The sequence below is a fragment of the Diplotaxodon limnothrissa genome, linkage group LG11, assembly GCF_057381915.1.
Source record: "Diplotaxodon limnothrissa isolate DT_005_m linkage group LG11, D_limnothrissa_male_GT1.1, whole genome shotgun sequence".
NCBI classification, from domain to species: Eukaryota; Metazoa; Chordata; class Actinopteri; order Cichliformes; family Cichlidae; genus Diplotaxodon; species Diplotaxodon limnothrissa.
In genome coordinates, this window is record NC_140606.1 from 7994677 (window position 1) to 8010632 (window position 15956).

General features: G+C 41.0%; 1 protein-coding gene across 1 annotated transcript; it reads left to right on the top strand.

The window, feature by feature from the left end:
- Positions 1-1519: 1519 nt before the first annotated feature.
- Positions 1520-13818, top strand: cep76 (centrosomal protein 76). Its single transcript, XM_085365013.1, has 13 exons — positions 1520-1582; positions 2234-2389; positions 2627-2711; positions 2805-3029; positions 3138-3323; positions 6206-6303; positions 6496-6624; positions 6804-6992; positions 10837-11003; positions 11685-11844; positions 12377-12550; positions 12873-13090; positions 13680-13818. Exons 1-13 carry the CDS (start codon positions 1520-1522, stop codon positions 13816-13818), a joined length of 1989 nt encoding a protein of 662 aa, XP_085221139.1.
- The last annotated feature ends 2138 nt before the right edge of the window (positions 13819-15956 follow it).

The window sequence follows — 15956 nt, forward strand, 5'->3', positions numbered from 1 at the left end:
AGTTCCTCTCTTGACGCTGTTTCTCTGGATCCACAAAGGCACAGTGAAGCTCCTGACCTCTATACTTCTCAATGATTACTCTTAATTACGTTTAAGAGTAATCATTCATCACATCTATAGTGCTCTTTCCCTGCATGAGGCCATACTGATGCTCACTGATCATCACCTATATTAACTTAGCTTCAGCAACTCTTTCCCATATCTTCATGGTAATGGCCCCATCAGCTTTATCCCTCTGTAGTTACTACAGCTATGCACATCACCCTTGTTCTTCCCCACCCGTGTTCTTGTGTCAAACAATCTGGTTAAAAAGTCCACTTTCTCCTAGACATCTCCATACCTCCACAGGTATGGTGTCTGGACCAACTGCCTTTCCACTCTGCATCCCCTTATAGCTGCCCTCCCATCCTCCTTACCAATCCTTGGCTCTTCCTGATTCACTGTCCTCCATCCATCCTCCTTTCTCTCTCATTTTCTTCATTCACCTGTTCCTCAAAGTACTCCTTCAGTCTTCTCAACTCCATTTCTTCACTTGTTAGCATATTTCTAAATCTGTCTTGAATCACTCTAACCTGCTATACATGCTTCCCAGCTCGATCTCTCTGCCTAGCCAGTCAGTCGTTTTGTCATCCATTAGTATTCAGTCTCACATACAACTTAAAACCTTACAGACCCAACTCCTCTTTGTACATCTGTTTTCTTCACCTTTCTTCATCCATTGAAGCCCCCTCCCGAGTGACACTCTCTACTCATTAACAGAATTTAAACAATAGGTCAAGAAATAATGCAACCATATTCACCATAAGTTTACTTTTCTTAAAACATTTAATTTGATTGATTTTTTTTTACAGAGATTTTGCTCCCTACTGGGATAATTATAAGTACTTAGAAACGTACGGGTCGTTTAATCTTACAAAGTTGCATTTAAATGTTTATTCCTTTGTCCAAAGCAGGTTATGCACACCGAATATACACGATATACATACTTTGATCCATTTATGTCTTGTCTTGGTAAGAAAGCGATACCACATACAAAAAAGCTACACATAAGAAATAGTAGCTATAATTTAAACTACAATTCAAGGGTCTTTCTCATGTCGTCGCAATTCGTGATGCGATTGGGGTACGTAAAAATATCCCTGAATAAAATTGGGAATAATTGGTGAGCAAAAATGAACTAAAACTACAATAAATATACCACCAAAAATACTTATATCGTGGTTTATATGTCGATTCTTACAAATCCTGTAACTTTAGAGCAAAATTGTCGAGGTATTGATTTTTTCCGGAGTATGGTGTCGGGCATCAGCGGAGAAACCTTCCCGCTCGCTTTTCCGCCACTGTTTAAACTGGTAGTTGTTGCTGTCAGAAAAGAAAATTTCTGCGAAAAATGGCGAATGCATACAAGGTTCCATTATAGCTCATATAAGAAGAAACGGCGTTATTTAATGTTTCTACCACTACCCATGTCTAAGCCTGGCTAGTTAGCTTAGCCTAAAAAGCACAAATAATAGCAATAATGTCGCTGCCTCCAGAGAAAGCTTCCGAGCTGAAGCAAATCATTCACAACCATCTGCTCAGGGTGAGAAAACTATATAGATTTTATGGCAATTCGTGTTGTACACAATGTACAGTTGAATGCTGAAGTCCTTAAGCAGCATACAAATACACGGGTATTTTTCATGAACGGGGGAAGCTAGCTGTTTATAGTGGGCAAATATATATATTTTTTTAATGTCACAAATGGCTATTTCCTTGCATTTGCACATCACAGAGAAATCTCATATTATCACCTAGTTGGTAAGATTGGCTGCACCATCTCTTTAGACAGCATTATTTGAAGCACCGTAGGGAACTGCTGCTGTTTTCCAGCCAATATGAGCTACCTGTCAAGCCTCTATAAGCAGATAAAGTACAAATTCACACAGCACACAAGACCAATTTCGATCCTATATTTTCGATCGTACATTTATTGCTGATTTGATTGAAAAATTGATTTTAAAAAAGTAAATGGAAAAAAGTAATGAATGAGAAAAGATTTCGCATCAATAATGCACGGAATAGACGGTACTTATAGGTCTACTGATATAAAACATTTCCTGATGGGTTTGCCTTCATATTCACACTTCCCAAAGTCAGAGTTTAAATGGAAAGGACTGTTTTTAGAGGATGTTGAGAAAGCACAAACACATTTTTTAAGTAGGTGAAGGAATTTTGTTCTTCTGTTTGTCAGATGGATATCCATGGGAAGATCCGAGAGGTGCTGGCTGAGACTGTGAGGGATGATCAAGGTCCTGCACGTCGGTCTCTGTCTGAGGCAGATTTCCTGCGTGCTCTGCAGCGCAGAGGCATCATAGATGATATGATGAAAGATCTTCACTTTACTCAGGTTGCCCAGCTTTTTGGATGCAGTTTCAGACCTATTTTCCAGATTGGTTTTTATTTTAGAAGTATTTTTCATTCCATCCATTCAAAAATCGAACATTTACAATGTATTGATCCCCTTGATAGCTACGTTTTACTTTCAAAGTTTGCCTTCAGTATGGATTAAACATATCTGTAATACAGTGTGTCAGTTCTGTCCCATCTTTTCTGACTGTTCTGTCGTGTCGTTTTGGCGTGGTAGGAAGCCGGCACAGAAGCAGAAACAGGATCGCCTACAAAACCTGCTGCTCACTTTGTCGATAAAGATATCACTCATCTGAAAAAAAGTAAGAAACATTATTTGCAAACCAAGCAAATAATAATGTGATGCATAGACTGTTTTGTATAATATTATTCCTCTTCTGCTTTTCTCTTCTCAGCCAATATCGACCCATCAAGGCGATGTCTGTATCTCCAGGTGCTTGGAGGCAAAGCCTTTTTGGAGCATCTCCAGGAGCCGGATCCCTTACCTGGTCAGGTGTGTTCTACCTTCACACTCTACCTGCACTTCCGCAACCAGAGGTTTCGATCAAAGCCAGTGCCCTGTGCCTGTGAACCTGACCTCAAGGAGGGCTTCCTGTTAGAAATCCACAGAGACGGTATAGGTGTGTGTTAACCCCCACTGTTTGTGTCACTCACAAATACTGTTCTTATTGTATTACTTAATAAACCATCTATGTACAGAGTATCATTTTACAATTTTTGTATTCCAGGGGAAAGTGGTAAGATGGCAGATGCGACCTCCATGCTGTCAATGTGTGACCCAGTGCACTTTGTGCTGATAAAAACAGACACCTCCAGTGAAACAATGCTTGTCTCATCCTACTTCCTGGACTGGAGGACTGTTCTAAGCTCGCCCAGTAGCAAGACCTGCTTTGCTGTAGAGCTGATGGGAGTTGGTGAGCAACAAACTCTCTGCACAAAGAGTTTCTTATGAAGGGTTCTTTTGATTTTATTTTTGAAAAACACAAGCAGAAGTCAAAAAATCATGCTGGATATCTAGCTGTATAGACCTGTTAATGTGTTGGTTGGAAATGAAAATTATCAACCTACAAAGTGCTGAATTCAAAGACACTCCCACAGTAAAAGTGAAAAAATGATGCGGCAGTGCTCTGGGGTGAGGTGCTCTATTGGATTTAGTTGAGCAGAGGGGCCAGTCAGTGGTATAAATTCCTTCGTCCTCCAGCCTCCATACTCTCACCCCATGAGGCTGGGCATTGTGTTGCACCAGGCGGAATCCATGACCCACTGTATCAGTGTGGGGTCTGACACTGGGTCCAGTGATTTCATCCTGATATCTGATGGCATTCAGGGTTCCGTTGCCTAGCCTGTAGAGGTCTGTGAAGATATGCCTCCCCTGACCGTCACTCACTGACCACCAAACCAGTCGTGCCGAATTATGTTACAGGTAGTATCATTCTCCAAACCCCTTTGCATCTGTCACATGTACTCAGGGTGAACCTGCTGTCATCTGTGAAAAACACAGGGGCCATTAGTGACCTGCTAAAGATAATTTTGTAGTTCTGGAGTGCTCATCCTGTTCCTCCTTGCATAAAGGAGCAGATACCGTCATGCTGATGGGTTAAGGATCTAAGGATGTCCAGCTGTCTTAGAGTAACTGCCTGTGTCCTGGAATGTCCTCCATGCTCTTGAGACTATGCTGGGAGACACAGAAATCCTGGCAGGGGTTATTGATGTGGAGGAGTTGGACTAACTGCGACCTCTGTAGGGTCCAGGTATCACCTCATGCTATCAGCAGTGACACTGACACTAACCAAAGCAAAACCAGTGAAAAACAGTCAAAAAAAGATGAGGAGGGAAAACATGTCAGTGGATTATACCTGTAAAATGATTCCTATTTTGGGGGTTGTCTCACTGCTGCCCCTCCAGTGCACCTGTTAATTTCAGTAGCATCAAAGCAGCTGAAACGGATGAACAATCACCTCTGCTACTTAACTGACAACATCAATATCCTGAAGGTTGAACTCACTTGATGCTATACTAATTAAAACGTTCTTGTAATTTTATGAGTAGTTTATAATGGAGTGTAGGTTATATAATTCCAATTACATCGGATATAGTAAGGGTGGGACATAATATCAGTATGGTAACATTCTGTTGTTCCTCCTGTGATACATTACCCTTAGACTTGGACTCAAAATTCAATGTCTGCAGACACCCCAATTACTGATCTGCCAGTCTGACTTCTCAGAGTCACTACTTCATGGCTCGCTGTGGTGGAGCTATGATGTGGAAAAAGAATAATACAGTGTAAAAGTGGCAGAGAGCTAAATCAATACAATGACACATTTTAAAATTGAATAATGGTGGTGGTACACCTACAGAAACACGATTTACATGGGGTCAATATTTAAAAGGGACTTAGAAACTGCCCCCTATTCCTGCGTCTCATGGGGCACAGTTGCACAGAATAAGCGTGGTCTGTTGTGCATTCATGTAATGATATCCGTGTTTTCCAGTAATAATAATCTGATGTTACTATTGCCACTTAGTAACTTTTTAAGACAGTGTTTTTAACTGAATGCTGCATTTATTTAATCATGCTTCAAGATTTGAGTCTTTAGATGGATTTTATGACTAGGTCTCTGCTGTGCAGGAACACAAGCCCTCCAGAATTAGTACTGTCCTAATGTGTAAGCCAGTGTAATTTGTTTACCACTCATGCTGGAAGAAAGGTCTGGAAACACAAAAATCTTTGGAAAACTTGAAGAAAATTTGATTGGTAATGTCTGATACTCTTAAACATAACATCACATCTGTAGTGCTCTTTCCCTGCATGAGGCCATACTGATGCTCGCTGATCATCACCTGATCATCACAGGTACAGGGCATTTCGTTGCCCTGTACCTGTGCATGTGCAATGACAATAAAGTTGAATTCTATTCTATTCTATCATTCTATCATCACCTATATTAACTTAGCTTCAGCAACTCTTTCCCATATCTTCATGGTAATGGCCCCATCAGCTTTATCCCTCTGTAGTTACTACAGCTCTGCACATCACCCTTGTTCTTCCCCACCCGTGTTCTTGTGTTAAACAATCTGGTTAAAAAGTCCACTTTCTCCTAGACATCTCCATACCTCCACAGATATGGTGTCTGGACCAACTGCCTTTCCACTCTGCATCCCCTTATAGCTGCCCTCCCATCCTCCTTACCAATCCTTGGCTCTTCCTGATTCACTGTCCTCCATCCATCCTCCTTTCTCTCTCATTTTCTTCATTCATCTGCTCCTCAAAGTACTCCTTCAGTCTTCTCAACTCCATTTCTTCACTTGTTAGCATATTTCTAAATCTGTCTTGAATCACTCTAACCTGCTACACATGCTTCCCAGCTCGATCTCTCTGCCTAGCCAGTCAGTCGTTTTGTCATCCATTAGTATTCAGTCTCACATACAACTTAAAACCTTACAGACCCAACTCCTCTTTGTACATCTGTTTTCTTCACCTTTCTTCATCCATTGAAGCCCCCTCCCGAGTGACACTCTACTCATTAACAGAATTTAAACAATAGGTCAAGAAATAATGCAACCATATTCACCATAAGTTTACTTTTCTTAAAACATTTAATTTGATTGATTTTTTTTTTTACAGAAATCTTGCTCCCTACTGGGATAATTATGAGTACTTAGAAACGTATGGGTCGTTTAATCTTACATTTAATGATAAAACTTTGACTTTACAAATTACAAACCTGGCAATTTTGCTTTTTGCTTGGTTTTTCTGGCAACATCTTTAAGTAAACAGTGTGTTTGTCACCAGGAAGTGAATCCAAAGTCCCAGCTGGTGTTTTGACAGTCAGCCTGGAGCTCTACCCTCCTCTCCCAGAGATTCTGAGTGCTGACATCATCAGCACACAGGTCAGCATCTATTTATTCCTCTGTTTCATTATTCATAAATCAATCTCCGTGAACTACCAGTGACTCATTACAACAGAATCCCATTAATGCTTTTTAAGAATCAGTCGTCCTCAGAGTGGAGATAAAGAGGCTGTAAAAGAAACATGACAGCCTTCGTTGTGAGGGAGTGATGTCACTGTGTTTTTCATTTAGCAATCACTGGAGAGGCAGAGGGCGGCCGAGAAGGAGAGGCTCTTCTTGGTTTATGCCAAACAGTGGTGGAGGGAGTTCCTGGAGATCCGTCCGTCAAATCAGACCAAGCTGGTCAAGATTTTTGCACAGGTTTGTCTATCGTATTGACACCCCCACCCCGCGCATTTCATCACTTTATTGGTTGATTTGTGTTTTTAAAAGGAAGCATCTGTGCTCATTCTATTAACATCAAAACCAGTTCACCAAATATTTCATGTCACCTTCTTGGCCTTTCCTTTCCTCTGGGTGTGTGTCTGCACACTCTGCAGGATGAGAATGGCGTCAACAGGCCAGTCTGCTCCTATGTACGTGTCCTCCGGGCGGGCCGCCTCCTGGAGAGCCCTCGGCAGGCGGCCCGCTTCGTCAGCCTTCTAGCCCACGAGAAGGCTCCGGTGGTGGGAGGAGGAGGCAAGCAGGAGCAGTGGTGCACATTAATGGCTTTCCTGTGTCGAGGGAAGGTAAGGAGAGGTTCCCGGCCACTTGGCAGCCTCAAAGTAGGAATGATTCATTTTCCAAGACAGTGCATCCTCTGTACTGTTAGATCTCTTATTGTCACAGATCAAAACAATGGCAGATAATTACATCTGTTACCAAAGTTCTAGTAAACTGATATGTTACTTTTTTCTTCTAAATTAAATTCGTCATTTATCTGCCACTCACTGGGACTGTACTCAGATCTCATGAAGCAGAAAAGCCATTAAACACTAAATAAATCCTGGGATGCGATGCGACAAGTCAAGCGAGACAGTTCCTAAAGTTCTAGCTGTACTATTATGTTTTGGGCTTTAGTTAATGTTTACCCCAAGTTATCTTCAAGCAAGTCCAAGGCAAAGTCTAGATCTAAAAACAGTGCGCCACCATGCAAACGATGGTATCACTCGGCTGCTATTCAAGAGCTTGCTGATGCAAACACAGACTGTGTTTCAGCTGATAAAAATGACAAATGAATGCTTCAAAAGGGGATGCATTGTTTCATGTAAATCACATACTGATGCGTTAAAAGAAAGAAACTCTGCATCAAAATGTCAGACTTCTTTTTCAGCACAGTGAAGCAAATCACGAGTTCATATATCTTTGGCAGGACATAGGTTTTTATCCACAACATACCAGCTGATAATGTCCTGCATTTGTCTGTTAAATTGAGACCTCCAAAAAAACAAACAGTATAGCTCTGCTGTGACGATGTTAGGTAGAAAGCAATTGGCTGAAAAGGAAGGGGAACAACAGTGGAGCTCACTGGCCTGATTTTAGGCTTGTGCGAGGAACCTCTACGTAACCCACAAAGTGGATGATGTTGTGCAGGTGCATTATGTGTTTTATATGCGTTGTCCTCTCGCTGTATTTCATATGCAGTCCCAGCCAGTAGAAACAAATCTCACTCTCAAGTCCTCACTCTTTTTTGTTGTCAGTGTAGTTGGTGTAAATCTATTTGCCCCTCATGTTATTCCCTCACGTCCCCTTCCATAGTTTCAACAGCGTCCCTTTAGGAATTTGCTGACATTTGTGGGTTCCTTTGTTGATGCTATGATTATTAGTCCTTATACTGAAGTGATGATCTTTATTTTTCTCACTGACAAATCCAAGAGGTGCAGTGAAAAAGTAGCTTGAAATGTACAGGAGAATTTAACAGTACTGAGCAGGCCAATCATAGTTGTCAGGCTGCGACAGCCCGATGTGTAGTTGCGTTTCTAGGAAAGTTGATGTCAGGTTATGGCGATACGACATAGCTGCTGCTTAGATTTCCCACTGAAGCATAAATTCTAGTAAAGGAGATGATCAGTGATTAAAAAAAAAGGCACATAGACATTGTCTTGGATAATTTTGCACTGTTTTTCACACTTTTTCACTTCACTACAAAATATCTTGGTATATTAGGAGTTTGGTATGGTGGTTAGCACTGTTGCCCCACAGCAAGACAGTTCTGAGTTTGAATCCACGATCAATGGATCCTTTCTGTGTGCAGTTTGCATTTTCTCCCTGCAACTATGTGGGGACTCGGGCTTCTAGTTAGTGGTGTTAGGGTAATTGGTGATTGTTTGGGTGGTTGTCTCTGGGTTAGACTGGCGACATGATAAGTGGAAAAAGATTAATGGACTTGTGGGCTAAGCTAAAGGACAGCAAAAGTACCAAACCAAACAAACATTTGTGTTGTTCCAAATGTTTTTGACACTTTCACCTTGTGGCATTTGAAGCTAGTTAAGTAAAATACAAGTATTAAAATAAGGAGCTGGATTGAGCACTTTCAAGTGAATAGAATTAACACAGTTGCATGCACACACAAACAACCTAGCCTCACGTGATCTCAGTCATTTTCCTCTGGCTACACTGTACATTTTCAGTGAAGTCACAGGTTTGCGTTGCGTTGGCCCCTAAAAGTAAAGTTTTGTTCCACAATCACAGAGCTTGATTTGGCCACGTTTACGCTAGCCGCATTTCCGAGTAAGGCTGACTGTGTGGTTTCTGAGAAAGAAGGATTTGTGCACAGTTGACTGACTGCTGCATTCTCATTTCTCGACTAGATAGCGGGGAATTTCCCAGACCACCACGGGATAAATGTTCCCTGGCAAGACAGACACAACACAACTCTCACAAAGTGGCCCTTGTCAGCTGTGATTTATGAGTTTCATTTGAGGGAAAATTAATTTAGCCTCATCAGTCCTGCTCAGCCTGTTCCGATGCTGCCGTCCATATTAGCACTTCTGGGGAACATCTATCATTCTGACTTGCCCGTAGCCCGAGCCAGCACGCAGCAGCAACAGTCCCCAGCTCAACCCAGGCTTCTTTACAGGAAAACTTGTACGAATGAAACAAGAGTTGCTTACTGTCATGGACAATTTAATGACTCCAGAGCTTATTTCCTCTCCAGGAGGCTTCTTCTTTGAATTGGGTACTTCTGAGAAAGGCTAACAGTGTAGCGAGAACAAGATATTGTGTTTTGTTTAAAGAGACTCTTGTACTGACATGAGGAATTAGGCAAGGTCGGTGTGAAAACAGAATTCTGTCTGCTTAAATATCAGCATGAAATTAGCCACATGCAGCCAATGTGAGTTTAGGCCACACCTACACTTGTTCTGCTGTAGGAGATTCCAGCAGAGTGTAAATGCTGGTGGGAATGAAGAAACCAAGCTGTCACTGAGTTGAATTTAAATGCATAACAAGGACTTTACAAGGCTGTAATCAAGTTGGCTGCCAGAGACACTCGTGAGATTAGCTTCAATGAACGGGAGTTTGTGGGACTTGGATTGGATTAAATAAAAAAGATAATTATTTGAAACGTCTTTTAGATTAATAAAATAAACAAAAATGCATTTCATGATCCTTTTTACCAACTCCTATATGCCCAACATGCTCCACCTCTTTGTTTTTTCTTCTCTAAGTTATCTCCCAAAAATCTGAAGTATTCTGTCAGTGGATCCTGACATCATCACTTAGGGATTCATGATGTGCTGTTAACCTGAAACAGGAACTACAAGAGGCGCTGAATTTGTCGTTAAATCGAAGCAGGAAATTGCATGGCAATAAATTCCCTGCAGCTGCTCGCATCATGTGGGAAATTTAAATGGCAACAAATACAAAAACAGAAAAATCTTAAGAAAATGAGCTATATTTATTTTCTTCTTCTATAAAAACAAAAAGATTCAAGAAGAATTATTTAAGAAGAATTAGATATTATAATATGTTGGAATCAAAGCTTCAATGATTTGGAATTAAATTTGTATTGTTTGGGTTTAAAGCCACAATATTTTTATAGCTTTAATGTTTTAAAATCAAGTCTTAAGGTTGTTTGACAAAATAGTTAAAACATGTTGAGAATAAAGCTGAAAGGTTGCAAGGTTTTAAAGGGAAAGGTTTTAATATTTTAAGAGTAAAGGTACATTTTTGGGAATAAAATTAATGTTACGATATTCTGAGAAAACAGTTGTAACATCTCAGATTTGAAGCAGTAAAATGTTGTTCTTAATACTTCGAGATTAAAGCTTAAATCTTTCCAGATTCAACTTGTGTGTCGTGCAGCCTTAGAGATAGAAACAGAGGCCCTGTTGAACATGGCAGTTCATTCTCCAGCCACTCACTAGCTTTCTGTGATTTCAACTACATCTCATGATCTTCTGAGAGGGGAGCGTGCTGGAGGCTCTCTGTTTTGAGAAGTCACATCAGGATTAACATATGACCTAACTGAACCAGAAGACAAAAATGAACATTTCTCTTAAAACACAACAAACAACGCACTAATGTGATGAAGATATTTAGTTCACTTTAAACTACCCAACAGATCCCAGCATAACCCTCTGTCCTCCACAGGGGGACTGTGAGGATCACGCCACCCTGCTGTGCAGCCTCCAGCTGGGTTTTGGCATGGATGCATACGTGTGTGTGGGCACCAAAGCCAAAGGAGTGCCACATGCCTGGGTCCTGACCCGTGGTACTGACGGGAGCATCACTTTCTGGGAAAGCCTGACAGCGCACAGGTCTGTTTTTTTGTTAATATAGTTAACAAATAAGCAAAGTAACTCACCCCCTTTCACGAGACCTTTGAGGGTCAGATTTAAACAGGACTTTTCTCAAAGGAAGTACAGCATAATTAATTATCAGGAAATGAAATTAGTTACTTTGGAGAGGATACCACTCTGTTATAAAAAAGGAAAAGGTTGTCTTCTCTTCTCGGTATCCCCTTTAACTAAAACCAGACACAGTCTGAGTTACAGTGAGCTTTTTGTGTTTGCCTCACTTACTTCATTAAACGGTCTTTGTGCGTTAGTCAGCAGGATCTCTTGGAATCCCATGAGTGGATTTCTATGAAAGTTGGGGGCCAGGCTTTGAGCCAAGGAACAATTGATTACATTTTAGTGTTTCTTAAGCTCTTCCTCACCATGAAGCACTGGCCTAATGGAGCATGTTTTTCATTAGTTTGAATATCTGAGCTTAATATGATGTGAATTAAAGGATATATGAAGGACAAGGACATATGAACAATTTGTCACATTTATTTTACGTTATTTAAGAATCATGTACATCTTAAATATGAGAAGGTCAAGGAAGCTGCCTAAAATTAAAAAAAGAGAACAGACCATAGACATTTCTCACTGAGTAATATTAGTGTTTTGTTTCATTTCGTAATACTTTTCTTTGCATTTCTTGTGTGTGATCAGATACCTCCACCGTCCTATAGATCCAGATGCTCCACCTCTGGCTCCCCAGCCTAAACCTTCCTACCCGTACCGAACTGTGGGATGTGTCTTCAACCACCAGACCTTCCTTGCCAACTGTCAGCCCTCTGATGCTGTGGAGCTCTGTGTATTTGACTTCCAGGTAATATAATGCACATCCGTTTTGGAGGTATGGCTGGAGGATAGCCATATTATATTGCTTTCCATGCTCCATTGTTGTATTTATTAATAAGAAAATTACTGTAGCGATTAAAGAGTGCCAGAGAAATATCATTACGCTATTCACATTTGTTTCGTTGGCAGGTGTTGTCTTAACGGTTCACATTTGGCAAATGAGCCTCAATATGAAAATCCTGCCGCAATATCAGATTGGCCAACGTAGAAAACCTAATCAAATAAGTACTGGTGATTTTTAGGCAGACAGAGGGCAAAGGTAGCCTGGAGCAGGGTCCTGTGGGCACAGAGCTCGCTGGAAGATTGCCATCTTCAATCAACAGAACAGGAGCCAGTTTGCGGGGAAGGAAATTGAATCTGTAACAGTTTCATTCATCAGCAACTCCCATTCTGTCACGCTGGCCTAAAGCAAAGCACCCAGTGGACAATGTAGTGGGTCTGTGTGAATGAGATTATCAGCTAAATGCCTCTTTTTCTTCCCCCTACCTGATTTTCTTCAGAATCAGTCACGGTGGAAAGCAATGAGTGAAGAGGCCCTTAAGTCTGTTTGTGCTCCAGGCTCCACCACCTCTCTGCCCCCTCTGCCTCCGCTCTGCTCCCCGTCTCTGGATCCAGCTGCAGCCAGCAACCAGCTGGAGTTGGAGATGCGCTACCTGGTATCTGAGCATAGGAAGGTAAAACACAGTGATGGAGTTGTTGGATGGTGGTAAACTCACCTGCACTCTAGAAAGAGGCCTGATCAGAGCACTGAGACAGATGAGAACACTGATAATTCTTTGAAACATCAAAATATGAATAAGTCATGATGTATGTTATTTAAACATCACTTATATTTACGTTGAAGAGATGAAAACAAAAATGCCAGATGACCATTATAGCCTTATTTCACCTTTGGTATATAAGTGAACCATACCTTTGCTGTGTAGTTGACTGTAGTGGCATAACATGTAACAGTTACTGAGGAATGTATCCACTCTGTGGGGTGCTCTCCTCCAGGACCTGGATCTTGCGACAGTGTGGGACGACCACCTGTCCTACCTGCTGTCCTCAGCTCTGTCAGCCTATGAGCTGGAACGCTGCACCGGTGTCTCCTGCGGCAACGAGGAGTTCCAGGACGCCGTGAGGAGGGCCGTGCCAGACGGGCACACTTTCAAAGGCTTCCCTATACACTTTCTTCACCGTAACGCTCGTCGGGCCTTTGCCACCTGCCTCAGGTAATATACAACTAAACTAAATGTTAAAATATCACAACTAGAGAACAAAGCTGTATGAAAACTTCAATGACTTTTGAAAGGTTGCCAGTGATTATGTGGCCTCGAAGCCCAAACTTTTGCACAGTACTTCAGGCTCATCTTTACCTGTGGCTTTCCTGTAGAGGGTGTGAGAGACTGAAGTGCTGCACACATGTCTATGTTCTAATAGTGTCAGTATTGAGTAATAAATGATGCGCACACCATCTACTCTAAAGCATGATGGGAAATAGCCTCGAAATAAAAAGTGACCCTGTAAGACCCTGTCTTTTCCACAACATATACTGTAACAGTTTCACATGTTATACCTCCTGCCAGAGCTGAGAACACGAATATGATCACGAAAATAATAGACTCAAAAGTCATGCAGTTACTTCCTGCCTCTGTCATAGACAGGTTTCTAGATAACCTGCGCACATTCACAAACACTCAGCCTTCAGTTTTGTCCCTTTGTCACAAACAATCCAGAATATTAAACTGGTTTTATTCCCTGAATATTTTTCTCACACATTATTTTGCGTTCCATGCTCTGAATGTCTTATTTTTCATGCAGGTCCCCCTTCTGTGAGGAGATAGTGTGTTGTCGTGGCGATCACGTGAGGCTGGCTGTCCGCGTTCGGGTGTTCGTTTATCCCGAGAACGCGTGCGCAGTGTGGATCATGTTTGCCTGTAAATACCGTTCTGTACTCTGACCAGCAGATGGATGGCGCCCAGGAAACCCCGGCCTGTGTTGCACTTTGACCCCACACTGGATTTTAGGACACCACAGGGACACACTGGGACTCACAATGAGACTAAATTGATATTAAGCTCTACTATTGCACAGACATGTTTGTGGCTCTGCTTTGATGGTTGGGCCTTTATTTTGTAGTGGACTCATTTGTACAGACATTTACATTATTTATTTTTGCAAATAAACCCACCTTTGTTTATCCTGCTGTGCATTTTTTACATGCTTTATTAAAGACATTTAAACCTGTGTCACAAACACGAACAGGCTCGTTTTACTGCAGTTGCATGAAGGATTTAAATAATACAGAATTACCTGCTTTGCTGTAAATGAAGGCTCTGCCAATCTCATTTAATCAAAAATAATGAGATACTGAGGAAATGATATGACCACAGTTGCTCCAAGATTGTAAGAACTAAACTAAGTGAAACAGTACAGTATATTATAAAGATGCAAATGAATGTAAGAAAATCATGTCTTTGAGTTTAAAAAGGTTTTGCCACCATTTAATATAGACCTGTCACACAATGTCATATATCGTTAATAGAAAATATTGACTACATGTGAAAGTATGTGATTAAACCACGCTGCTGGAACAAACCAAAAATCTTTAAGCAACACAAAAATCCAGCACTGTCAAAAGTTTGAAATTTATGGCCATGGTGTGAAAGAAATTTATTGATTTAGTCTAGTCTAGCGGTGCCAAACACGTGGCTGGGGGGCCAGAACCAGCCTGCCAGAGTGTCCACTGTGGCCTAGAGTATCCCTAGTGACACAGACATTACCTATGAGCTGGCATTTTACCCCAAAGTCAGTAAAAGGTAGAGCGTTAAATGATAAAAATTGAGGCTTTTTTATTGTTAGTACCTCATTAAATAAAATAATATTTCCTTTCTTCACTATTTTCTATCTTCTCTGTATAAGCAGATCTTTTTCTGTAAAAAAGTATTAATGTATTAAAAATCTGGGTAATACCTGTCAGTACTTTTATCTGTAATCTGAATATATTTCTTAAAGCTAAACTTAAAATTTACTGCTGTACATGATCATTTTTCTGGGAAAATTGAGCAATTTTTATTGAAATCATCACAGGGCTGCTCATCATCAGTATTATAAGTGGACGGTCTATTATTTTGACTGTGCTTAATAATTAAACTTTGTTACAATAAAAGAAAGTTGTTGTTTTTATGGGTTGTTAGGCAGCAGCGTTACTGGTCCTGTCCACTTGAGTTTAAATTGGGGTTTTATGCCCCACAAAGTAAAATACGTTTGACAGCCCTGGTTTTAAAGGCGAGTATGTAAGGAGAGCACCTCGTGTTAAAGGTCATTAAATTAAATCAAACTGACATAATTAAGCTGTCAGTTTGTCTTTTTGCGAGAAGTGTACGGGCAAATTTAAACTTGTATTAAAGTTGTTGTATTGCACTTGTAATAACTGTGATCAGCACTAGATGGCGCGTTAAGACAAATATTGGCAAACTGGAAGCAGCTGCAGCTCTCTGTCCGCCACAGCAGCCCTGCACGCATAATACTTTGTAGGTTTTTTGAATAGAAATAAGACGGGTTTAAATGTCTCATTGATCATGCATAAGAGTAGATTATGAGTTAAAATATGGGGGTTGAAAGACACAAAATATAACTGTAGAAAAAAAGGTTACGTTGTTAGAAAAACTTTAAAGAATGACTTGATTGAATTTATGTCCAAAATCATACCGTCTGTGAAAAGCAGAAGCCACAATAACATCATTATTTCAGCTTGTTCGCCGTTGAAAAGCCACAGGCGAACACTGTCCTTCAGTTTGACACTAGCTGATTATGAAATTGGAGCGAGGACGAAGTGACAGGCGCCTGGTTGAGTGAATTATTGTGTGGTTAGGAGAAGTCAACTCGGGAAAGTTTTGCCATAATTGAAGTGCTTTATTAATTGATGCGCAGAGGGTAGTTTTGTTGTTATGGAGTACTTTGCTTTGCTCATTTGTTTTTCTCTTTTTTTGGTCGCCCCCCTCCTCCCTGCTGTGTTCCTCTACTGTGCAGAGCTGTTCTGGAGATGAATCGTGGAGGGGAATCGTTGACACATCAGCCCAAACTTTGACAAGAAGC